At 42.1% G+C, this 26,536-nt stretch overlaps 1 protein-coding gene across 10 annotated transcripts in view; it reads left to right on the top strand.

Annotated features, from left to right (window-relative positions):
- The window catches only part of ADAMTS3 (ADAM metallopeptidase with thrombospondin type 1 motif 3), a 164,529-nt gene that overhangs the window by 114,513 nt on the left and 23,480 nt on the right, over positions 1-26,536 (top strand). For 6 of the 10 annotated variants that reach the window (XM_065061649.1, XM_065061650.1, XM_065061651.1 and 3 more), the window contains 5 exons: positions 10,472-10,671; positions 21,054-21,137; positions 22,263-22,419; positions 24,397-24,502; positions 25,475-25,618. In XM_065061649.1, the coding sequence (XP_064917721.1) occupies positions 10,472-10,671; positions 21,054-21,137; positions 22,263-22,419; positions 24,397-24,502; positions 25,475-25,618 (691 nt within the window). Of the gene's footprint in view, positions 1-10,471; positions 10,672-12,782; positions 12,958-15,749; positions 15,802-21,053; positions 21,138-22,262; positions 22,420-24,396; positions 24,503-25,474; positions 25,619-26,536 lie in introns of those variants that run through there. The other 4 variants (XM_065061654.1, XM_065061657.1, XM_065061658.1 and 1 more) reach the window with 3 other exon arrangements.

Here is a 26,536-nt window from a genome sequence, read left to right as displayed (position 1 = left end):
TCAATTCTGAATTTAATGTTATTTCGGCCAAGAAGCCTGGAGGAATTACACATTTAAAGACTCAGAGCTGTATTTACCATGGGACATCTGTCTCTTTTCCACCCACATTCGAAACATGGTGCTGAGAGGACCTCTGTAAACTAGGAGAGACTGACATCTCACCCATGCTCTTCCTTAGCTGTGAGGATGCCTTCCAATTACTAGCACTTCATGTTAATTCCAGTGGGGCTTTCCAGAGCAAGCTGAATACTTAGCTCCCATTGTGAATTGTTTTGGATGCTTTTGAAAACCTGCCAGAACAGTGTGGTTCAGAGCTGGCTGACTGGGATACCAGTTTCCCATTGATTTTGTTGGGTAGCGGAGAGAGCAGCATAACTGGCGGTCACACCCAGGTAACTTTCTGATATCTTGGTTTTCTGCTACATCTTCCATGCTTTTGCCAACAAACATACTGTACTCTTTGAAGAAGAACAGGAATGGCTTGTGGTTTGTTCTGGATTTTTAGTTTGGTTTTTATTAATGTCCATGTGATCATTATGTCTTCCTTGAGGGAAATGTTCAATCTGATTCTCTCCTCTGTGTAATTGCACTATATTGCTGCATAAAAAGAACTGGCTTTGTTGGTGTTACCAAAATTTCATAGATAGTATTTATTTATTGTGAAATATCCCAGACAGACACCCTGTAGGGTATGCGCAGGGTTCTGGAAGCACTTAATGGATAGAGCTCTTTACATGCAGAAAAGAATGTTTGACCAACCTGAATAGTGTTCTATGATGGCATGACTGGCTGGGGAGATGAGGGAAGAGCAGTAGACATTTTCTACCTTGACTTCAGCAAGGCTTTTGACACAGTCTCTCACAACTTGCTCATAGGCAAGTTCAGGAAGTGTGAGCTGTATGAATGCATGGTGATATTGATCATCAACTGGCCAAATGGGAGAGCTCGGAGGGCTGTGATCGATGCTGCAGAGTCTGTTTGGAAGCCTGTAGTTAGTGGGGTTCCCTGGGGGTCAGTGTTAGGTCCAGTCCTGTTCAGCCTGTTCATCAGTGACCTGGCTGAAGAGACTGAGTGCACCCTCAGCAAGTTTGCTGATGATACCAAACTGGGAGGAAGGACTGACACACCAGAAGGCTATGCTGGCATTCAGCGAGACCTGGACAGGCTGGAGGACTGGGCATGGAAGAACCTCATGAAGTTTAACAAGGGCAAATGTAGGGTCCTACACCTGGGGAGGAATAACCCCAGGCACCAGTACAGGTTAGGTGTGGACCTGCTGGAAAGCAGTTCTAGAGAGAAGGACTTGGGAGTTCTGTTTGACAACAGGTTGACTATTAGTCAACAATGTGCCCTTATGGTGAAGAAGGCCAGTAGTATCCTGGGATGCATTAAGAAGCATGTGACCAATCAATGGAGGTTGTCTTCCCCCCAACTCTGCCCTGGTGAGCCCACATGTGGAGTACTGTGTCCAGTTCTGGGCTCACGAGTTTAAGAAGGACAAGGAGTTACTGGAGTGAGTCCAGCAGTGGGCTATGAAGATGATTAGGGGCCTAGAGCACCTTTCTTAGGAGGAGAGACTGAGACCACTGGGTCTGTTCAGCCTGGAGAAGGTTGAGAGGGGATCTCATCAATGTTTATAAATATCTGAAGGGTGGGTGTTAAAATGGAACCAGACTCCTTTCAGTGGTGCCCAATGATAAGATGACAGGTAACGGGCACAGACTGAAGCATAGGAGGTTCCATCTGAATATGGGGAAAACTTCTTTACTTTGAGGGTGACAGAGCACTGGAACAGGCTGCCTAGGGAGGCTGTGGAGTCTCCTTCTCTGGAGACATTCGAGACCTTCCTGGACACATTCCTGTGCAGTCTACTTTAGATGTACCTACTTAGGCAGATGGCTTGGACTAGATGATCTCCAGAGGTCTCTTCCAGCCCTAACTATTCTGTGATTGTGTGATATAGAAAAGCCATGTATTTTATAGTCAACTTGCTTGGTTACAGTTATTTCAGATCCAAACTCTGCCTTTCACTTAGCCCCCAAAACCAAACAAGGAGAAGTTTTGGCAAAAATTAAGCAAAGAGTAACAACAAACTTGCATACACATTCCATCAAAAGCAATAACAAAATTAAGGAACTGAATCTCAAGAGTAAAGATTGCAAGTCTCAGTATAGGTGTTTTGTGTGGGAAGGGGAGATCTTTTTAAAATGATGTCTCTGTCTGCACTGCCAGATACTGTCCTGAGGAGCCCCATACCCCTGAGGCCCTGGAGGAAGTCAGGACCATGGAGGAGTCTGCCTTGGTTGATGAGGGCTGGGTTAGGGACCAGTTAAGCAATCTGGACATTCATAAATCCATGGGTCCAGATGGGATGCACCTGTGGGTTCTGAGAGAGCTGGCTGAAGTCATTGCTAGGCCACTCTCCGTTATCTTTGCTAAGTCATGGGAAATCGGAGAGGTGCCTGAGGACTGGAGGAAAGAAAATGTCACTTCACTCTTCAAAAAGGGCAGGAAGGAGGACCCAGGTAACTACAGAGCAGTCAGCCTCACCTCCATCTCTGGAAAGGTGATGGGACAACTTATGCTTGGCACCATCTCAAGGCATATCAAGGATAAGAGGGTCATTAGGGGCAGTCAACATGGCTTCACCAAGGGGAAGTCATGCTTAACCAACCTCATAGACTTCTATGAGGACATAACCAGGTGAATAGATGATAGTAAAGCAGTGGATGTGGTCTATCTTGATTTCAGTAAAGCATTTGACACGGTCTCCCACAGCATCCTCACAGCTAAACTGAGGAAGCGTGGACTGGACGATCTGGTAGCAAGGTGGACTGTAAACGGCTGAAGAAGCCAGAGAGCTGTGGTCAATGGGCCATAGTTGGAGGCCTGTATCCAGTAGAGTGCCTCAAGGATCGGTACTGGGACCAGTACTATTACATACATTCATCAACAACTTGGATGAGGGAATAGAGTGCACTGTCAGCAGGTTTGCTGATGACACCAAACTGGGAGGAGTGGTTGACATGCCAGAAGGCTGTGCTGCCATCCAGTGAGACCTGGACAGGCTGGAGAGCTGGGCAGGGAAAAATTTAATGAAATATAACAAGGGCACATATAGAGTCTTGCATGTGGGCAAGAACAACTCCAGGAACCAGTATAAGTTGGGGAACAACCTGTTGGAGAGCAGTATAGGGAAAGGGACCTGGGGGTCTTGGTGGACAGCAGGATGACCATGAGCCAGCACTGTGCCCTTACAGCCAATAAGGCAAATGGTGCCCTGGGGTGTATTAGAAGGGGGGCGGTTAGTAGGTCCAGAGAGGTTTTCCTCCCCCTCTACTCTGCCCCGGTGAGACCGCATCTGGAATATTGTGTCCAGTTCTGGGTCCCTCAGTTCAAGAAGGACAGGGGGAACTGCTGGAGAGAGTCCAGCACAGAGCCACAAAGATGATTAAGGGAGTGGAGCATCACCCTTGTGAGGAAAGGCTGAAGGAGCTGGGTCTCTTTAGCTTGGAGAAGAGGAGAGAGGCGTGACCTCATTAATGTTTATAAATATGTAAAGGGTGAGTGTCACGAGGATGGAGCCAGGCTCTTCTCAGTGACAGCCAATGATAAGACAAGGGGCAGTGGGTCCATACTGGAACATAGGAGGTTCCCCTTAAATATGAGAAGAAACTGCTTCATGGTGAGGGTGACAGAGCACTGGAACAGGCTGTCCAGGGAAGCTGTGGAGTCTCCTCTGGAGACATTCAAAACCCAACTGGACACATTTCTGTGTAACCTCATCTAGGTGTTCCTGCTCTGGCAGAGGGGATTGCACTAGGTGTTCTCTTGAGGTCCTTTCCAGTCCCTAACATTCTATGATTCTGTGATTCTGTGATCAGCTGCCTTTTCTAAGTGAGCCATCCTTTTCTCCATACCTTTCTTTGATTTGTTTACGAGAGGTGCTTGCAGCTCATTTTTTGTGTCCAGTAGTTTCTCTTGTTGCTGTCCTGGATGGAAATGCACGTAAGTTCAACAAAGATAAATAAATAATTGACTAAGCTCTCTAGCAGCCTGAAAGATCTGAGCATTAAGACTGAGGAAAGGGGCAGATAAAACTTATTGAGAGTGCCTGTCTCTACCCTGCTAACACTGCTTTTGAGAGCTACAGGAAATACAGAGCTTCAAAGAACTACAACTAGGAGAGAAAGCAATTGTGGAAACTCATTTATCCAGTGCTTTGTTGTGCAAGGGCTGTTCAGTGCAACTTCAGAAGTTAAATGATGAGTTGGCCTAGTTTCCTTTCTTTGAAAATGGCCTGATGGAATTTTTAGTTGCTACAGAATGCAGCTGTCCTTGGGGACATTTTGTACAATACCACACTCATTAAGAAGGGATATACATTGATCTCATTTTGTTCCAAACTGATTCTTTAATTTTGAATTAGTGAAGTTGTGGAGCCTCCCTAGACACTGCTGCCAGCTGTATTTTCAGGAAAAGACTCAATTAGGCAACTGAGTGCTTGCTTCTCTTACATCTGTCAGTACGTCATAACCTTTTACCAAAAAGAAACTCTATTTTGTGGCTGACTGTGTGACATACTCCAAGAGAGTCACAATGCGTGGCCTGCATGGCTGTTGTGCAGCAGCAGGTCAGTGCAGTGATGCAGCCGTAGCTCTCACAACTGATGATCAGCTCACACACCCAGGCTCACATCTGCCTTGCAGGTCATTTTCGCAGCACACCCTGACATACAGCTGTCCTTTTCCGGCACCGCTGCTGGCTCTTCACCAGGCTCAGAACTTGACTTCTGTGCTTGCGACCCCCTGGTCTCTCCATTCTGTCTCCGCTCATGCTTCCTTTCTCTCCACAGATCTGATCTCTGTTGATCAGTTTTCACGCTTGCACTTGAGTTCCCTCCTGAAATACGACTCCTCCTTCCCAGTTTCTTCTTTTTCTCAGGAGACAGTATAGGTGAGCCAGGCTTCTGTCCAGATAGCTGGTCAGCATTTGGGAGTGGAGCATGAGGCACATCTGAAGGGCACCAGCACAGCAGCAGCTGTTGTATCGATTCAGCATATCAGATGAAGGCATATCACTTGTCTGCGACTCTGGTCTCCTGGACGGGTATCACCTCGCTCTGCAGTGCATGTCGTGACTTTGAGTAAAGGAGTACCTTGTCAATGGGCAGGTTTATGGTTACAGTGCATTAATCTCTGCCTCATACTTACAGATGGAAATCTCAGAGTCTATGTATTCTCCTCTTTGCTGAGATTTCTCAGGCACAGGGGAAGCAGTCAGGGACTAAGCAAGGCACTGCTCTGTAGCCACCTGATCCTGAAGATAAACCCATTCCTCCTGCTGCAGAGCACTTCCTACCTTCCCTCACCTGCCTCAGCTACCTCCAAAGGAGAAAAGTGTCAATACATCGCACTCAGCTCAGTTTCAATTAATGAAATGTGTCTGAAGAAAGGATGCAACATCCAGACGTATCCTGTTATTCCTTAAGCAAGTAAGCAGATATGAGGAACACACATTCATAGATATATATAAGGAATGCTGCTGATATCAATGGAATTGCAAGGCAGTGCAAGTATCACAAAATTCAGCCCACATATTTTACAATATAAGTTTGTAAGAATCTTCCATGTGAGAAACACTTAGGGTTCTCTTTAGGTGTACAGAGGTTTGACTGACGACAGTGTTAATGAAATTAGACTTGAGCAGATCACAGCTTTATTTAATAGTAGGGAAAGAGCTATAATTTAATTCTTTTAAAGTTACACTCTAAATAGAAAGATATATTCTGTAAACCAGAATATCTGGTTTGTTGGGGTTTTTTTAAGTACAGGAAAGCATTTAGGAGGTGCACAATTATGCCCAATTTTTTATGTGTTTATGTTAAAAGTTCAGTGTTTCAGAAAAAGGATTTAGAAGGGAAGCAGACTTTACTAGTCTGCAAAGGGTTATGGCTTTTAGAATACATACATCTGGGTTCACAGAGAGGCTCTATAGATGTATTTGTGCTTGACAGAAACTTACCATCTGATTCCAGCAGCATGGTTCCAAGTCACTAGAGGTGAGTTTTCAACAAAATGCAATGACAAAGCGTGTGAGGGAGATTTCCTTCTGGTGCATCTGTTCAATTTCCACTACTTCCTTTGCTGCATGCACAAAACTCCTCCTGCTTTTTCTTGGCTGAGGACCCCCAGCTGGGCTGGAGGAAGGTGTCATTCTTTGTTCTCCTTTTTGCTAGATGATACATGGTAGACAAGCTCTGATATGTGCTGTGGAAAAAATAAAATACATACCGGCACATGTGCATGCAATGCTGTATGTTTTGTTTTGCTACCCAAATGTTTGCATAACCATTTCACTTGGTGAAAGAGCATGGACTAATCTTTTTTCAGATAGGTAAAACCGTGATGTAAAAGGTGCAGGGGACTAGCACCACAATACCAGCCAAGAGGGGGAACAGCCATGGTTGCTTGTCCGAGCTCAGTGCAGCAACCTCAGGAAGCGCAGACATCGATCTGGCCATGGGAACAGATGTCACAATACCAGAACGGTCTGTACATGTAGTTCCATCTACAGTAACGGGGCCCCTAGGGTATGGATTGAGTGCACTTTTTATAGGTCATTCTTCTGCTTCAAGACAGGGGTTGTTTGTTTTGCCAGGATTAATAGACTCTGATTATGTTGGACCCATAGGCATTATGTTGCAAGTCTTAACAACGCCTGTGACTATTAAACAGGGAACCCGTATAGCACAGTTGGTACCCTTTAGAGCATGTGTTCCAAAGGCTTTAGATACGGAAAGAGGTCAGAAAGGTTTGGGCTCTACCGGAGCCCCTGTGGTTGCTTTCACAGAAAAACTGACTTTGGACAAACCATCTAGGGTAGTTTCCATATATGGGCCTGGAAGTGAGATTAGGAGAAAAAGAATGCTTTTAGATTTAGGCGCAGATGTGATGATTATCCCTCGCACTGATTGGCCTCTGTGTTGGCCTTCAGAAGCAGTAAATACCATGGTTGTGCGGATAGGGGTGGACACTCCTACCCCCATCAGCACCACATGGTTAAGATAAGAGGTCGACGGCTTAGAGGCATGGGTACGACCTTACGTTCTGAACACGACAGTTGCATTATTAGGAAGGGATGTGATGTCTCAGTGGGCAATAGTCATGCAGTCACCTTTTTGATAATGACCATTGCAGCAAGCAACACCCGGCCATGTATGAAGCTGAGTTGGGAAACAAATGATCCTGTCTGGGTGGATCAATGGCCATTACCAAAAGAAAAGCTCGCACATTTAGAGGAGTTGGTTGAAGAGCATCTCCGTCTCGGACATTTGGTCCCTTCCACCAGCCTGTGGAATACACCTGTTTTTACTTTCCAGAAGAAATCAGGGAAGTGGCGTTTGTTACAGGACCTCAGGGCAATTAATGCAGTAATGAAAGATACGGAGGCACTGCAACCAGGTCTTCCTACCCCAACCATGCTTCCAAAAGATTGGGATATAATTGTCATTGATTTGAAGGATTGTTTTTTCACGATCCCATTACACCCAGAGGATTGTGAAAAGTTTGCTTTTACTGTTCCAGTGCTTAATCATCAAGCTCCCACGAAAATATACCATTGGGTAGTGTTACCTCAGGGAATGAAAAATTCTCCTACTATTTGCCAATGGTATGTAGATTTGGCTTTAAAGTCATTCAGGCAACAACACCCTCAGATGATCATCTATCATTGTATGGATGATATCCTTTTGTGTAATGACAAGAAAATCAGTAAGGATACAATAATTCAGTTGACAAAGCAATTAGGTCAGTGGGGTCTGGTTGTGGCACCAGAAAAGGTACAGCGAACCGTGCCATGGAAATATTTAGGATATTAACTAACTGAGGCCGTGATTAGACCTCAGAAGCTTATTGTGAAAGCAAAGGTAGCAACTCTTCATGATGCAATGAAGTTGGTAGGGGACTTGCAGTGGATAAGAAATGTTGTGGGAATTACAAATACAGACTTGCAACTGTTGTTTAGTCTCCTCCGCGGGGGATGTGACCCCCAAGAACCGCAGTGCCTCACACCAGAAGCATAAAAAGCACTTGAGCAGATTGCAAGAAAAATTTCACAGAATACTGCTCAGCGGGTAAGAGCAGAATTGCCTGTTACTCTTTATGTCTATAATACCAATAAGGAGGTGGCAGGACTTTTGGCCCAGTGGAGCATGGAAGAAAAGGATCCGTTGATAGTATTAGAATAGATATTTTTAAACAGCCAAAAACAAAAAACCATCATTCAAAGGTGGGAAGCCGTTGCCCAAGTGATAGTGAAAGGACTAAGCTGATTTCTGACATTGTCTGGATTGTATGTTGCTAGAATTGTGATCCCTATTTCTCTCAATTTGTTTGAACAGATCCTTCTCAAACACGATGATCTTGCCTTAGCTCTTGCCTGGATTCCGGTGCAGGTGGGCAATCATTATCCACCACATCCCTTGTTTAAAACCAGCCTCCCCTTGGAGCTTATGTCAGTTGTTAGTGAGTGTCCATTAGATGCCATAACCATTTGCACAGATGCGAGTAGTCACTCACGCAAAGGAGGTTTTGTATGGTTTGAGAATGGTCAGTGGCATTCAGAGATTGTCGTAGCTGAAGTATCGGTTCAAATTTTAGAGTTGCAAGCGGTGATAGTGGCATTACAAAAATGGCATAACTGTCCAATTAATCTGGTAGCAGATTCTCTTTATGTTGTGGGAGTTGTACAAAGAATACGTAGAGTGCTTTTGCAGTGAGTTTCCAATTCCTTGTTGTTTGACGCATTGTTAGATTTGCGGAACGTGTTAGATTATAGGACAGCGCCAATATTTATAATGCATATAAAAAGCCATTCTAACCTGCCAGGTGGTCTAGTTGAGGGAAACAGCATTATAGACAGACTTGTGGCAGTAACAGATATATGTCCTTTTGAACAAGCCAGACAAGCTCACGAATTCTTTCATCAATCCTCAGCAGCACTCCGAAAACAGTTTGCACTTACCAAGGAACAAGCTTCATCCATTATTGCAGCTTGTCCTGATTGTGCCCGCATAGTGCCTCTCCAACAAAAGGGAGTAAATCCTCGGGGCTTGCAGCCAGGTCAGTTATGGCAAACTGATATTACTGAATTTGCACCATTTGGCCGACAAAAGTACATTCACATGTCCATAGATACCTGTTCAGGACTGCTGTGGGCTACAGCTTTGACCTCAGCAAATGCAAAAGTGGTAAAACGTCATTTATTACAAGCTTTTGCTGTCATGGGTGTCCCTACACAGATCAAAACAGACAATGGTAGTGGAAGGTACAACACCTGTTTGGAGTCCCTTATAATTCTACTGGCCAGGCCATTATTGAGCGTGCACACTGCACCCTGAAAAATCTTTTGTCTATTTTGAAAAAACAAGGGGGAATTGGTGTGAGCCCAGAAGAGGTATTGATGAAGGCGTTGTATGTGCTGAACTGGCTTAATCCTAAAAGTGAAACTGAAATGGAACCTGTTGTTATGCACTATATAAAAAATGTCAAAGATTTTTCCGAAAATGTACCTAAGGTTAGTGTGTTTAATCCGACAACACAACAATGGGAAGGTCCTATGTCACTAATAACCTGGGGAAGGGGATATGCTTGTGTTTCTACAGGTAATCACAAAAATTCATGGATCCCAGCAAAGTGGGTGAGACCTTGGCTAGCTAACAGAGAAGAAACTGATTGCAATGATGACAACCCTTAACCTCAGAGGTGTTACCTACCGCTTTTAGCAATGGATGTAGCCAATGTTGAGAATACCACTTTGTAAAACAGAGCAGCAATTAATTTTTTGTTATTGGCTATGGTCACAGTTATGAAGAGTTTGATTGTATGTGTTGTTTGAACTTAAAAGATAAAAAGATAAAAGATTTGCAGAACAAGAAAATAACAGAAGATGTTGGGTTTTTGGGTTGGGTGCCTTGTTTGGTTAAAAGGAATATTGAAAACAGGTCCATTCTTGTTAATTGTAATTGTGTTAGCCTTAATGTTCTTACCTTGTATTTCGCATTATCTTTAAAGCATGATACGGCATATTATTAATATTATATTAAATAAAAGAGGGGGAGATGTAGTGGCAGAGCCTGCCCTGGGGGGATGGGGTTGTCTCCAGCCTGGCTGAGAGGTGAAGCCAGAGACAAAAGAAACGAAAGGAGCACCATTAGAAGGTAACAATAAATGAGCAATTGCCGGACACACGCGTACAGAGCACATGGACAGTACATGCAGCCTATCACATTATTGTATAGCACGAGTTACAACCAATCACATTGTTACAAGGTGCGTGGACAGGGCAGCTTTTCTATAAAGCTAGCCCGGTCTGACAATAAAGCGAACTCTGTGAACACCACATTGGTGTGTCATGTTCCGTCTCTTGCATGGAAAAAGCAACAACGTTTATGTCTTACTATTTCTTGTAGAGTCTCTTCTTGGCAGCCTCGGAGACCTGAGTTCCCTGTACAGCAGCATAGAGCAGCAACTGAACAAAACCCTGAGGCAACGCAGGCATGCGGGAGATGATGACTACAACATTGAGGTGCTGCTAGGCGTGGATGATTCTGTCGTCCGATTCCATGGCAAAGAACATGTTCAAAACTACCTCCTCACCCTAATGAACATAGTGAGTATCTTCCATAGTGCTGCACTGCTTGTTTTGGAATGTGAAAGGCTTTTATGAACTCTTGCAGGAGTATCTAGGAGACTATGCTTGGGACAAATACAAATGTGATAATTTTGTCTGCTGTTGGATATGGTTCTCTGTTTTTAAGATGTTTCTTTAAATGGATCTTTTTTGCAGTAGTTTTCTTTGGCACATTCTAGGGTAATTCCAAGAATTTGGAAATAGCTGAAAAACAGTGGGGAAAAAAATGTAAACACTTCTAATAATTCCTGACTTCTCCCACAACACAGTTCTGAAGGAGAAGTTGGTTAAAGAATAAACATGTAGAGCAAAAAAGTGTTCTCAACACCTAACAGCTCTTTGAAAGAAAGCAAACCTGCTAGTAGCATCTGTTCCTTAACTGCTGTGACAATAGCTGTATTTACACAGAAAGTACAAAGGAGCAGAGACTCAGAACTTTATTATAGAGTGTCTTATGGGGTTTGCAGGTATATTTTCTCTACATATACATTTCTGGCTGTAAAATCAATGGCTAGGTACTGTATTTGAAGATACAGTCTTGAACCACACTATCTGATTCCATGCAAATGCATGTTACACAGCGGCAGAGTTCACACTATACATTACAAATCGCATATTATATCAGCACTGAATGCTAGAATTGCTCAAGCTTAAATGTTTTCTGTTTTTCACATATTAGAAAAAAAATCTTTAAAATATATATGAAACTAATGTAAAGGAGATGTATAGTGCCTTGCAGTGTGTGGCCTTAATGCACGTAAGCATCAGACCCATACGGATATATCAAGGGTGTCAACCTCATTTTCATCGCGGGCCACAACAGTCTCACAGTTGTGTTCAAAGGGCCGAATATAGTTTTAGGACCATATAAATGTAACTACTCCTACATTTATGTGGTCCTAAAATCATATTCGGCTTTTTGAAGGCAACTGTGAGGCTGATGTGGCTCCTGGTGAAAATGAGCTTGACACTGTTAGGATACATCTTAGAAGCTATGGGGATCATGAAGTTTTCCAGGAAATAAAACCAATATAACAAGGACAGATTTTAAGAGAACAGGTTTACAGTTAGTAATGGTTTGATGAAATTATTCTTGTGCATTTTTATTTTTGTTTGTTTTCTTTTGGTGTTGTTTTTGCACTCACCTTTTTATTCCTGGAATTAAATTATTAAATTAATTCAATTATTATTAAAATTATTACATTAAATTAATTATTAAATTAAAGTTATTCTATAGGCTTATAAATCATCTTTGTAACCCTTTATTCTGTGTGACATCAGCTGCCATCATCCCTGACTGAGAGAATTCAGGCCCTTCATTACTTCAAAGTACTGGAAGCACCTTCTCCCTCTCATCCCAAAGCCCCCATTTCAGGTCCCCTTACTACACAGCATTCCACTTCAGGAGGGACGTCCAATGTGAATAACAGGTGGTGCATTTGGCTTTCAGTGCTTCTTTTATGGTTAGTTTACATGCTTGTGCTGTTAATCTTTATGTCTGCATTTTCCTGCTCTTAATGCCTTCCCTTGCTCCAAACTTGATACCATTTTGCCTGCAGTGACAGGCAGTGACGCTACATGTGGCCGTAGCACATGAAAAGGTTAATTGAGGCTCAACCTTTCACTTAGTTCATTATAATGTGAGTTATGTGGGGGTGACTGGTGATTGCTGGAGTGACAGGAATAACCCCCTTGCACCTCATCAGGCCAGTGGAAAATCTGCTGCCAGTGGGTTAATGAAAGAGGTGAGATCAGTGACACCATGAAGTGATGGGAAAGCAGGTAGTAAGACTCAGCATTGTTTCCAAGACTTCTTGGGACAAAGCCTTTTTGTTAGACCTCATGTGTAACGCAGGTAACACAGAAATGACAGAAACTCTGCATGTAGAATGATTGAGATGTTACTTCTCTCCCATGCTCTCTCCCTTTGACCCAAGCTTTGATCCAATGTGACTTTATTGCAACACTCCTATTTAGTGCACACTGTGCAACAACTGCATCATGTGGCTACTCAGGTATGGAGACCTGAGGCTGAAAATTGTTACCTCTTCTGTTTCAGACTAAAAATATGTTGCCATATCTAGAGAAGATCTCTTTGCTCCCTTTGAAAGTGCCTCAGTCAGCTAAATAGACTCTCTCTTCATAAGGAGCTGTGCTGCCAACGACACAAATCCTATGTGTGTGAAAGACTCTACTGCTTAGGTACAAATGAGATCCCTCAATACTGAGTGGAAGTACAGGGCCAGGACCAAACTGTACCCACAGGTATGGTGTCATGGTAAGATCCCAGTTAGCTTTTAGATGTTTTAAGCCAGGTCCATTAAAAGAAAAACTCTCTTTGCTAAGAGCACAAACATGCCAAACATCTTTGAAAATCTGCCCCACCTTACTAGCTCCAAAAATAAGGACCAGCAGTTTAAAAATCTAATGCCTAGTATTTGAGAGGAAAAAAAAAAAGCTTGTCTATGTGAATTTAAACCAACTGATATATTTTCCAGCATAAATCTGTGTAGAATTATAATAACTCTGTACAGAATCATACTGTGCTATAAATCTGGAATCAGAAACTCCAGACATATACACAGATTTTAACTGAAAAACAGAATTTAGTCTACTAGGTTTACAACCTGCAGCTTTGTTCAGTCTCATGCCTTTCCTACTGTTTCTGTAGTTTGGCACTTGTATGTTTTAGATCACTGGTAATTCAATATGCCACTAACAGTAAGTAAATGGATACTGTAGAATCTTGATTTGATGAAAAGAGGCTATTGAGTCATGTCTGTGCCTTTGGTTCCAGAACCCGAAGCATTTAATCATAACTTCCTCTCCTCCTCTGACATGCACACAGAAAGCCTTTGACTGGGGTGTGTTAGGGAGCTGGGTGTGAAGCTCTTTGAGGAAAAACAAACCACTGAACCTGGGCTGCTCTGTGCACAATCTGAGACACCGGTGAATCGACAGCAAGATTTTCATGGCCATGAATGTATGTCTACTAACTGTGTATCTTTGTTATTAGTAGAAGCTGCTTTTTTAGGCTTGAGGGACACACAAAGCACATGAGGAAGTCTTTGCTTGCTCCTAGATTGTCAGCCACTGGGAGTGTAGCTGTTGCAATCCAATACACTGCTGACACCAGCACACACAGTTCAGAACAGCTGAACAGACATGTTTGACAGACATGAACCTGACTTTTGGGTTCAGTTTTAGGTTTGGATTTAGTGGTGTGAAGATCCAAGAACTGAACCTCGCATATGTAGACTTGCATCTTTTCCTAAAAGTAGGAAGCTCTGGGTGAGAAAGAATTTGTGACAGATGTTATTAGTATTCGTGATGATTTTTGCAAAGCTGATGGTAATGATCTGAGATTTGCCTTCCCAAGCAGGGAAGCTAAAGGCAGTTTTGCCACATGTAACGCAGCATACACAAGATAGCTCCACCGTAGCTTAAAGAGAACAAACATATACAGGCATCATAAGCAACACTATTTTGCTCAAGTTCAAAAAAGCATTATATCACATTCATTCAAACCTATGCCAAGACTCGTTATCGCAGGCACTGTGCCATGCTCACACAACCATACTGCTCTTGGTGCCAGAGCTGGCTCACTGGGAACCAAGCACTGCACAGCCTTGCCATGCCATTGCAGCTCCAGGCGTAGAGGTTCATTTTCAACTAAAGAAATGCCTGAGATGTTTCCCTATACTTAAAATTTGTATGTACTCTTGGCATAAGAAACAGGCTGGAAAAACCAGCATCAGCAGTGCATCTAAAACAGATGTTAAGGGTCAGCTCTGGAAGTTGGAAACCCAGCTGTTAAGTTCCGCTCTGTCAGGAGCCCAGTCCTGTGTCTGTCACATAATGCTGTCCCATACTGGTGTTGAAGTCACTTCTTGAAAGAGGAAAATCAGTTTTCAGCACTGTTTAATGTTTTATGGAAATGTGACACTGTCAGTATATCTGGTGCTTTGCAGCAAGCTCTTTTGTGTTATGTTGTCTCTCATAACATTGCTTTGCTCTCCTCCATGCTACCTAAGAGAAACCTCTAACAAAAAGAAAAGCTCTTTATGGCACTGCATTCAGTTTAAAGGAATTTTTTTAAAAAAGAAAAAAAAAGACTTTAAAAATGTCTTCAAAAGACTTTTAAAAGTCTGTAAAAAAGACAGAATGGTGAAACGTTCATAGTGATTGTTTTCAGCAAGAGGTAGCCAGTACAGTTGGACACTTCAAAAAAGCTTGATGTTTTCAGCACTGTTGTGTTAGACCTGAAAGTAAAGGTCTCCTGCATTAGGCAACTGACATTTGTTACTCCCTTGGGTGGTTACTTAAAACAAAGTGTCCCTGGATTAACGTAACTGAAATCAGAAAGATATGCACAGAAAGCACTAGGTTTTACTAGGGGATTCTAAGTGGGTTTGGGATTTGGCAGTATTTATATCTATCCTTTTATTTTTTTTCTGGAGAGTAATCCAAAATTGGCCAGGAGAGTGGTACTTCCATGCATCTTTCATTCTCAAATTTCCAACTGCTTTTGACAGAATTCCTCTTTTGGTGATCACTATCCACTCAGCATTGCAGTGTTGTGGGTATCTCCTTCTTTCTAAATAACAATTGTAGTTTGTTGTCCATCACTACTACTAATTCAGCAACAAAAAAGAAGTCCAGATTTAATTATAATTCTGTGGTTTCAGGGAGGTGTATATCAGAACTGCTCAGTGCTGCAGTCACTAAGAACCTTATGATTAACTTAAGTAGGGAAAGCCCCAGATATGTATAAAAGTTTCTGCCAGAGGTCTCCGTGCACACACACTAGCTGCAGTTCCTTATCTATCCATCAGTTGCTCTTCTTTATGTTTTTTACAACAGAGGTAAGACAATCATGACTCTAAGAGCCTTTCTTGTTCACTTCTGCCTCTGTCTAGAAGTGCATAGCATGGCCTAAACACATTACTTGAGACATATCCTGACATTTTCTGGTCTCTAACCCAATCATTTGCCTGACAGTTACTACCTCGGATAAAGGAAAAGAGTCAGATCAGTGTTCATTCTTTTCTGTGCAGTTCCACATGGAAATGAGAGCTAATGCTGGTGACCAACTACAGCATGCATGAGGTAAGGTAATGTGCAACATTTTTTCTGTGCAGATCTACCAGACTATTCTTGCTAGCAGCATTTCAGAAATGCCAGTTTCCCCTGAGCAGTGACTTGTGGTGGTACTTACCTCCAAGAGTAATTTGTATTGCTGAAGAGTGTGAAATAGTAGTTAATGTAGTTTTTGCAAAAGTAGAAACAAGTAAACTTTTGAATCCAGAAAATCTGAGTTGAAAAGTCATTGTTCATGTGAGTAACAAAATATTATTGATACCGTACTTGCAAAGAATCATTTTCCTTTTACCACATACCTCGTGAAACATCAACAATAACTCTTCATTGAAGATGATTTCAAAATACTGGCTTTTTAGTTTTAAAAACATTTAACTGTCAACAGCAGAGCTGTTCCATGTTTTCTTAGATGTCTGTGGCTCCATCTACTGGGACTATATGTCAATACAGAGCCTGAGCAAGCTGAGACACCTCTTCCCTGAGAAGCTGTACATTGACTACAGTAAGATCATTACCTCTTTTAGAAGGAATGCTTTTGGAACAATCTAGTCATTCCTGAAAATATTTTAACAACAGTAATCTTTTTCATATGGCTTTATAAAAACAAGATGCAGGTAAAAAAAGGAAATAAGAAGAAAAGATGATGCAAAATAAATGCAGGGATAGATGACAGACACGGAAGAGTATCAGGCTTTAAAAATTCTCCTAATAAAAAGTTGTATAAAGTTGCCAGAGTAGCCCAAGTTCAGCACTGTTCCTGCCAGGTTTTTTTGCCCCTGCTCAGTGGCTTTCTGAGGGGCTTCTTTTTGTTGCAGAGTTTAAATGTGTGTGAGTGTTTGCAGAGCCTGGACATCTACAAAAAATCTCACAGGAGGCAGCGGAAGTCTTGTTGCCAACTTGACTGGGCTGTGGGCTGGGTGTTGCATTGGAAGAGGAGGAAGAGGAGGATGCAGCTTGCACTCTCTCACTTGATGCCATTGAACAGTCATCTTCTAGCCTAGCTTCTGTGCTAAGTGGGTGTGCTTGAGTGGCACAGTTCAGAAGAAAATTTCTGCTTTATTTCCTCACATTTCAACGTCACAGTGAGCACTGAGGGATGTTCTTTACAGGCAAATAGCCTGTTCCATCAGTGGTGAGTTTTTCTCTTGAGTTTGGAGTTGTTGCTCTTGCCTGTCGTCCAGCTGATGGTTTATGCTGTGGAGCTGAATTGCATGGCTTCGAGAATGGCCCAAGCCCTCTCACTTCATCACAAGACTGAAGAGGCTATGTCAGCTGTTTTTTCTTCAAAGCCGCACTTCACAACGCTGAACATTAACACAAATATTTGATGCTGTCAGGCTTATAGCTTAGCTGTTGTCTGTCAAGGTTATTAGTTAGGGAGCTGTTTCTATAGGATACTGTCATCAAGCATTCACTTCTCTTGCGTATCAGTTTACATCATTTTTAATCTACTATTCCCCTCAGCCTATAGTGAAGACGAATGGTGGCACACGAAGGTGTCTCTAAAAGAGCTCAACACACTCCTTGCCATTTAATCTAGTGATTTATTCATATGGATAGTCAGCAGACCAGTAGATGACTATTTGTTTCAAAGCTGTTTCATTTCCAGTGATGTGAACAATGAGGCAACTGATGGCATTAATCATTAAATTCTGAATTACTCAACTCTCCTCATTGCAGAATACTAATTCAGAAACTGCACTTTGTTTCATGCAAGTTGTACACCGAAGTGTAACTAGTTTCAACAAGGCACAAACAGAAAGTTATTGAAGCTCTATGGTCCCCAGAGCAAGTCAAATGAAGCATTTGATGTAACCAGAGAACTTGCTGTGAGTGGGCAGACACAGGAAGTTGTCAGCGAAGAAACTTCTGTAACCTTCCTCAGCCTGTTCAGTTACTCCTAAATCATTTCTATTGAAATATCTTGATAACTTAGAGAAGTCATCAAAGATGCCATCCATTCTAAGAGAAGGAAATTAAGAGCTGGTAATCAAGGTCATACTGTTCTCATACTGAGATTTTCATCAAAAAATATTAAAGGAGGTTGCTACAGGCAAGACCTGAAACACAGAATAGGAAACCAAACTCTGTCTGGGTCAGCCAGTAATAAAAAAAGGAAAAAGCAAGGGTGAGTCCAGGATTCTCATGTCTCTTCGTGCTTTGACCTGGCAGCCACAACCCCTCCTAGTCCTCCTGCAGCTGAAAGCCAGAAGGGACACTGATGCGAGCAGATCTGGGACATGGTTGGAGGAGACTGTGATGATTGGTGGGGCTTTGCTGGGAAGGTGGTTTACTCCTCCAAGTCATTTGGGATCTCAGCCCTTGGCAAAGGCTGTGGATTGCCTTGGATTAGCCTGCAGCCCCTACCTGTGCACCATGGAGGATGAGTCAGTGGGCGCTGGTGGGCAGCCCTGACAGGGAATTGCAAGGTACCTGCACAAAACCAGCTGTGCATCTGCACCTGGCTGGCTGGCTGCCCCAAGTTTGACAGGCCAGCTACCAACAGCTCATACTGCAAAAGGTACTTAGAGGAACTGTCTAATGTAGCTGGGGAATGTATGGTTGACTGTGGGTCAAGAGGCAGCAATTTCTGTGACAGGTGAGAATCCAGCCACTCTCCCCTTAGGCTATATGGCCAGTTGGACATCTGTGATATATTTCACAAGTTTGGATCAGGCAAATCAAGCTTACTGGGCTGTGATTTACCTATGTGCTTTGTACCAATATCTTGAAATGTAATTTATTTTGCCATTCTAACCACAGTGTAGATGCAGTCACAGCAGTTGGAAAGTGCTGCAGTCTACACTGATGTTTGCCACACTTTTTTTAAGATCTGTGGCCTTCCAGCAAGGTAACATGTTTCCCAAATTTCCTGTGTCTAAGTCACAAGAATATATATGAATCCTGTAGTGGGGTAAAAAATGGTGTTATGGAGAAATCTTGAAGACTTGAATCTTTCAGTCAATTCCAGGATCCTTTTTGTCTCTAGGAAAGTCATACTTGTTGTTTCTTGGCATAAGGGACACTGTTAATGTTTTTTCTGACACAAACCTTTGTTGGAGCAATACTATTGCATTAGCAGGGAGAAAATATGAAATGACTGATCAAACTTAGAGATAATTGCTTAACAAGACAGACACTCTGACTTACATGCTCATTCCTTGTAAAACTGTCCTCCTGACAGTCTACTCTCAGCTGGTCCTAAAAGGGATTACATTTTTAAAAACCATGGACTGAAATCATTCTGCCAGGTCGCACAGTCTGGACAACTCAGAATGACTTTTTTCATGAGAGGAAAAGGGAAGTTCTGTTTAGCCTCATTCAAAAAAAAAAAAAAAAAAAGAAAACATCAAACCTCTAACTCCTTCTCCAGTATACCAGTCTCTGAACAGTGGTGTTTATTTTTCGCCAGTTACCCATAATATAATATTTATTTTGCTTTGAGGGGAATGAGTAACTTCATTGATGATCTGCAGATTTATACTCTGATGGCAGAATATTTCTCACCTTCCCAGACACAAGGAAGGTCCTCACTCAAGGAGAACAATTTTTGATCTATCTGCATAATTCTGTGGGTTTTAACTTCACCTCCGCAAGTATTCTTCTTAGTACAAAAGTGAACACATACTTCTAATTTATCTTGAAAAATTAGGGCAGCAGCATTAGTTGCTTCTAAAAAAAATTTCTTCAAAACAAAACCCACTACGAGATATTTCCGTTTTTCAGTGGAACTGCAGTATTACTTGTAATCAGCTGCTTATTTTCACAAAACTGTTGGATACAGCATTTCTTTGAGATGTTATTGGTTTGTGAGAGTTGCTGGAAGGTGGTAAATGGGGCCAAAATTTATTGGAGCATTAGAACTAACAGAGGAAGTGACTATCTAATCTTTATTTGCTTTGGAAATATCTTCTTAGACTAGAATAAAAATTCAGCCTTTAAATGATGTGTACAGATCTCACTGGTGACCTCTGCAGACCTACTTTGCTGCAAAGCTGTGGACTTTTTTATGAGGACTCCCTGGGGGCTCTTTCCTGTATGTTTTCTGCACTCCTTGAGGATGAGGGTTTCGAAGTCTCATGAGGTGGTCTTTCGGTTGGGCGTTTCCTCAGGCTAGCAGTTGTTTTTAATGTAGTAAGTTGTTTTTAATGTAATAAGTCTTTTAATGTAGTTTTAATGTAGTGTTTAATGTAGTAAGTCTTTCTAGATCACATAAACATCACATGCTTTCATACAGTTGGTGCGTTAACTTGCAGAAATCGAGTCTATTTGGAGATACCACCACTCTGTAAGGTATAATACAGCGCTTATGCCTCTGGCAATACCGTTCACTTTAAAACTTTCAGATGAAAATTTCCAAAGCATGTCTGGGATTTGGAAATGCTTTGCCCATTAGTTTTAAGATTGATCTAGAATCAAGAGTACTGTCTTTAAAGCTAAACACATGCCTACATGTGTGCAGAGACGGAACCTCATTATTCAGTCATTGTCTAAATATTCTGCCTTCCTGATGTAGAGCTTCAGAATGCAAAAATGGCTTTAAGTCAAATACTCAAGTATTTTTCCTAGGACAAGCCTATGCTGAAGTTAACAGCACAGTTCCTTGAGTGAGAGCTACTGGCAGCTGAATCTTTTAGAAAAAGAACAAAAATATCCTCGCTCACTCTCCTTGTTATAATACTAATCCCATGTGTTTAAACTGATTGAATTGAGACAAATGATTGATGAAGCAAACAGAAACAGAATCTGGAATTCATCCACAGCTGGAGTGGCCAGATGACATAGCAGAGGTGGCCATGTGGAATGGATAGTGATAGTTTTATCTATTGTTAAAGCAAAGTCTAACTGCTTTTAAATTCCTTCAGTGAACTCAAACACACTGCTATAGCCTTGCTTTCAGGAATAACCTCATTTCCCTCATCATGTTTATCAAATGAGTGAAATGAAGCATTCAGATAAGAATTTGCAGGATTTGGACTTAAAGTATGGTTTTTTTCCCCAGATCAACTTTTCTATTGGCCCTGATCCAAAGGCTGTTAAACTTGAGAGAGGTCTTGACTTGTGCTTCGGAAAGTTCTCTGTGAGGGGCTATGTAATGACATTTCTCACTGCATAGAAATTATTTGAGACTTGAATCCTCTTCTAAGAAGACTGTCGTGGTATAAGAAATAATACATACATGGCCTTGGGACTTCTCTTGCTATCATCAGTGATTTTTTTCTTTTCAATCTTTTTTTTTTATTATTTTTTTTGTTCCTCAGGTGAATGAAATCTACCACGATGAATCCTTGGGTGTTCACATAAATGTTGTGCTGGTCCGAATGATCATGTTGGGGTATGCGAAGGTAAGCAAGCCTTTGAACCAGTTCTCTGCCATCATTTTCTTTGTAATTGTAGTCCATGTGAATCACATGAAGTGCTGTGGAAACAGAACTCAACAGCAGGTTCCAGAGAACCTGCTTGGCATGTGGTAAATGTGTTTGCGCCCTCATTCCTGAAGCTGATCATGGGTGTCCCTTTGTGACACAGGTGCAAGCCTGGTGCAGTCTGCCCAGGCTTACAGCCTCAGTTCTTGCCTTTGTGAGTCCTCAGGGAATTAAATCCGTTTTGTAGATGCAATTGTTTTGGTTGACCAACACAGCTTGCTGGTGCACTCCCTCCAAGCAGTCTGCCAGTGTAACTATCCCCTTTCCTCATTTTGCGTACATTCCTTTTATTGGATCAAAGAACACTCCTCGGCTTTGTACTCCACAGAGAGTACATGTAACAACACGTTGATTTTGCTTGTAATATTCTCTCTGAATTTAGAAACAAATGCTTGTTAAATGGTTCAGGATGAGAGGAAAGTGCTAATGCTGCTTAGCATTTGATAAAGATCATATCTGTTCCATTTAACTCAGATATTGAATTTGGACCAGTCAAAATACCAGTTTGATGTTTGTCTTGCAATGAAAATTTCTTGAGCTTGTAAGCACACACTGTAGCGAGTCTCACAGAAACAGATGTTTAATCTGTGTTAATCAGTAGACATTTACTGGCGCTACAGTGTTGTGCACCAGTTGAGGCACTGTCCTATGTGTTTATATTATTCACTTCCTCCACACAGGCTGTGTGTGTCACTACTTTGTCATAGCTTATTTCAACCGAGTCACACTGTCGTCTGGCAGTCCAGAGGGTAAGCAAGTTTCAACAAAAAAAAAAAAAAAAAAGATTCAATCTGAACATCTTGTGTCTTCCTTCTGCATATACAGGCTCTACACAGAAAGGCCATTACTTTCAGAGATGATGTGAACACTGTCTTCAAAAAAAACCCTAAAGATGTGCTATTACACATGCACGGTCACAGTTAACATACACATTTTCTTTTCTCATAGGAAAGGAGGTTATCATGACTTAGAGTGACAGGGTCTTAGGAATAGAGAAATTTCCTACCTTGAGGAGCTCCTGGGTCTAATCTGTTGTTCTTTCAGTCCGTTAGCTTGATTGAAAGGGGGAATCCGTCAAGAAGCTTGGAGAACGTTTGCCGCTGGGCATATCAGCAGCAGAAGTCAGACCCCAATCACTCTGAGCACCATGATCATGCCATCTTCTTAACCAGGCAAGATTTTGGGCCGGCTGGTATGCAAGGTAATGCAGCTGACAGAAGCAAAACTCTCTGGACTTGGTGCTTTTTGTCTGGTGCCTGCCAGAAAAGAGGAAAATTTGAAAACTGGCTTGTTATATGATCCTGAGACAATAAACAACATAGGAATTCATTCAGCAAATAGTTAAGGCAGTATTCAATTTTAAAGATATATTGAAACCCCATCCTGTTGGGGAAAGCATGTACACGTCATAACTTTCAGTTCCCTCTTCTGGCTCTAGGAAAGGCCCGCATGGACAGCCTGATCATGTACTCATTGCTCTCTTGTGGAGAGAAAGTCCTTCCTCCCATTCATGTTACATACTTTTATAAAAGCAAGTAGACCTTACTATGGTAGTCCTTGCCATTTCTATCTAACTGTAGAAGACTAAGTTTCTTATTTGAGAGATGTAAGCGAATAGCTGTTTACCTTCTTCAAATACCAGGTGTGTGTGTGTGTGTGTGTGCAGGAATCACTAGAAATGCTCAATGCACTTTGCATTCAACTTTGCTATTATTTTACTGCGTTGTTCACTGTAGATTTCTTTTTCTAGATAGCATACTAGTTACCTTGATACCTGCATTAATCTTTCTGACTCAAGGAACTGATGATAATGGGAAGTAAATTCACAAAAATTCAATGCAGATAAATGAATCTGCCTGAGTTCTAAAATTTTGCTGCTCTGTGCAGCATTGCAACAAATTGATCCATTTTTTCATTTCATTGGTTCTCATGTAGCTACACTGCAGCATGTGCATCCTGTAATGATTTCTCCAGCCCAAACAAGCACTTTCATCTCTTATGCTGTGGTCTGTGGTAGGACTGAGGGTTCCTGTGGCTGTGCACATTTCTTGCTTCTACTTGCAGGTAGAAAAAAGGGACTAGAAAATAGAGCAATTTCTGAAGCAAAGCACTCTTACTAAATGTAATGGCTTCCAATGCAATAAATCTAGTATTAGGCATTCAAAAACACCCTCTGCCTTCTATGCCTCATTTTCCTTGAACACACCAACAGTCCTGCTTGCTCCTTGAATGTTCCCTGTGTCAGTCACTAGACATTCCTATAATAAAACCCCAGAGCTTCTCCTGGTGCTTCATGCCCTGCTCCAGCACTGCAGCTGGTTTTGTGGCTCCAACCCTTCTGCCAGCTACCAGAGTCTACTCTAGTGTTGCGCCCATCCTCTGCACCTTCAGACTCAAATCCTGCAACATACCTGTGAAGAAAAGGCCCCCATGCACTATCCAGTCATGCAGAAGCAGTGTAATACGTCTATAATTTAATGTAGTGTCAGTAGTACATTCAGCTCTAAAGTCCAGAGCTTACAAATCTTTACCTAGCACCAAGGTAAGACTGACCTGCTTTCAGTCAGAAATGCCCTTTAGCAAGAAAGTTTTTGTGCTCATTTGCTGGCGAGCCCATATTGTCTGAAGTAAATTTCTGATTTTCCAGGTAGCTTATTGAAAAATGTACTGTGTTTTGGCTATTCAGCTGGAGATGCTTTAGATATTTGTGTGCAGTATCTCCATGCTTCCTTCACATTTCAGGGTCTGATTTCTCCTTCAGGTCTTGACTAGCAGGCCTGGAGTAAAACTGTTTGGGATGAGATATCAGGCAGAATTCCATGTCTTCAGAAAGATTTTAGCTTTTGCTGAGGAAAAGACAAGCACTATGCACATGGAGGTACTAATACAAGCACGGGCGAAAAACCTCAGCCTACAGCTCTACCCTTTAATTGTATGGGAACCTTGTCCATTTTTGGTGATAAATTTGTAAGTGCCTGAAGTAACACAGATGTCTGTGGAATCAGTCTCAGTCTGTCAGAGCCATTTCCTCTGTTTGACAACAATTGCAAAGAGAGAGAGAAAAATGACAATCAAAGGAAAGGAATCCTCGCTTCTTCTCAGGTAGTGAATTTATTGGGGTGTCTCACATAAAATCAATGTAATGTGTAAATAAATCAGACATGCTTTCTTTCAACAGGATATGCACCTGTTACTGGCATGTGTCACCCTGTCCGTAGCTGTACTCTCAACCATGAGGATGGGTTTTCATCAGCTTTTGTTGTTGCCCATGAAACTGGTCATGTGTAAGTCTAACTTTTAATGTTAGATTACCAAGAAAATATGGTGCTCCATCTCCTGCTTGCCTCAGGTGGTTTAATTTTAATGGCTATAAGAAAGCTATACTATTTTGATTTCTATCCCCTTCGAATGCATCAAGTGGTTTCATCAATGAAGAGATAAGTAGGTGAAGAAGGGAAAGGGGAAGAGAGAGGAGGAGCTTGGTTTCTGTAGGGTGAGAATGAGGAAGAGGTCAGTAAGAAAGGTGGAATGCCCAGGTAATGGAGACAGTAGCTTGTCAAGCATCTTCTTTCTTCTCATTGAAAATGGTAATTTGTTAGATTGGGCACTTCTTCAAGAATGATAAGATGTTAGGTTGAGAGTAACTGATTAAGCAAAGATCTCAGCTGTCTGAATGAATGGATGTCAAGCACTGAGGGTCTCATTTTTATCTTCCTTGAGCAGTGCAGGCTACTTATGTTTTTCTGACAGTGTCCAAGTAACAGGAGGAATTTAGCAAAACTGGAGATGACTGAGTCACTTGTGTATTAAGTTGTACCAGGTGCACACTTGGAGATGCAGCATGCTAACCATGTTAGCTCTGTGGAGATGCAACCTGGTAACTGTGTTAGCTCTGTGTTTAAATAGGTGCTTTTGATAAATGACTATAAAAACATGAACAGTTAAATGTCTGAATGATCTGCTCCCTAACAAGCAGAAGAACTGTTTTCCTTCTTCTGAAGCATAGGAAGTCATCATCATCTAGTTAGTTCATTCCTGGTATTAACAATTAAAGTATAAATGAAAGAAAATTCAGAGAGTCCTTACCTTTTGGCATCAGAGAAGATCCATTTGAAATACAGGTGATATCTGTAGAATGCAAAGAACAATTTCATTTTGCATCATTACATGTGCATGAGAAACTGTTTTCTTTACAGCATTTTTACCAGCTGAAGAGCAGAAACTGCCTGGGCTCTGATACCGGTTCTTTGTTACAGGCTGGGAATGGAGCACGATGGGCAAGGGAACAGATGTGGGGATGAGACAGCAATGGGGAGTGTTATGGCTCCCTTGGTGCAGGCTGCCTTTCATCGTTACCACTGGTCCAGATGCAGCGGCCAAGAGCTCAAAAGATATATACAGTAAGGACCTGTCAGCACTCAGCGGTAGTTGTTTTACTAAAGGCAAGAGAAGTCTTTGCAGTTCCTGGGATGTGGGGCCAGTGTGCTGCCCTCTGCTAGACAGCAGAGAGGAAATGAGTGGCAACCCCAGTGCAGAAGAACAGGCACAAGTGTCATAAACTGGACTCTTGACTGTGAAAGCCCTTTTTATAAACACAGCCTTACAGGGGCCTCAGAGTTACTCTTCATCCAATTCTTACTTAGGCTTCTTTCTCCATTGCAAATGGCTGGTTTTGCCAGTCAAAACTGAGTGAAAACTTCATGAGCTGACCCACATCTCCTACAGATGAGACCTTATTCATAACACAAAGCATAAAATAGTAATTGATTGAGACCTTAGAGCTTCAAGTGAACTACCTCAGTGCAGGAGGAGCAGCCCACCAGTATTGCTATTTTGAGACCTCAGAGTTAAACAGGAATGAGGAAAAAGCAAGCCTTGTTCTTGCCCTTTGCATAGGCAGGGCTCCAGCCCTGTGAATACAGTAGGTTTTGGATAAGAAGGCTTGTTTTCAGGTTGCTGTTCTGTTTCAAAGCTCCATTAAGTCAGTGGAAAGGCTCCGTGTGACTTCAGCATGCTTTGGGTTAGGCATTATATTAGGAATCCCACTTCAAGTTGAAGCACATTGAGGTGTTGCCCTCTGGCACTGAGAGTGAGGAAGTGTTTGTTTTCTCCCTCTAGTGACAGGAATGTAAAGTGCAAATTTCGTGTTTTGCAAGGGCAGGGAAGACCTGGAGATGCTTCTCCACAGTCTTCAGCAAATGCAGGGATTTTGCTGTAGGATCTTCCCACCCAATGGTCTGTCATGTTGCACTAGGCAGTATTCCTGCAGAAGGGACTGTGATACTTTGGGGAGCAATAACTATAAGTAAACAGGACAG

The sequence above is a fragment of the Columba livia genome, chromosome 4 (genome assembly GCF_036013475.1).
Source record: "Columba livia isolate bColLiv1 breed racing homer chromosome 4, bColLiv1.pat.W.v2, whole genome shotgun sequence".
NCBI classification, from domain to species: domain Eukaryota; kingdom Metazoa; phylum Chordata; class Aves; order Columbiformes; family Columbidae; genus Columba; species Columba livia.
This window is presented reverse-complemented; position numbering and strand designations above follow the sequence as displayed.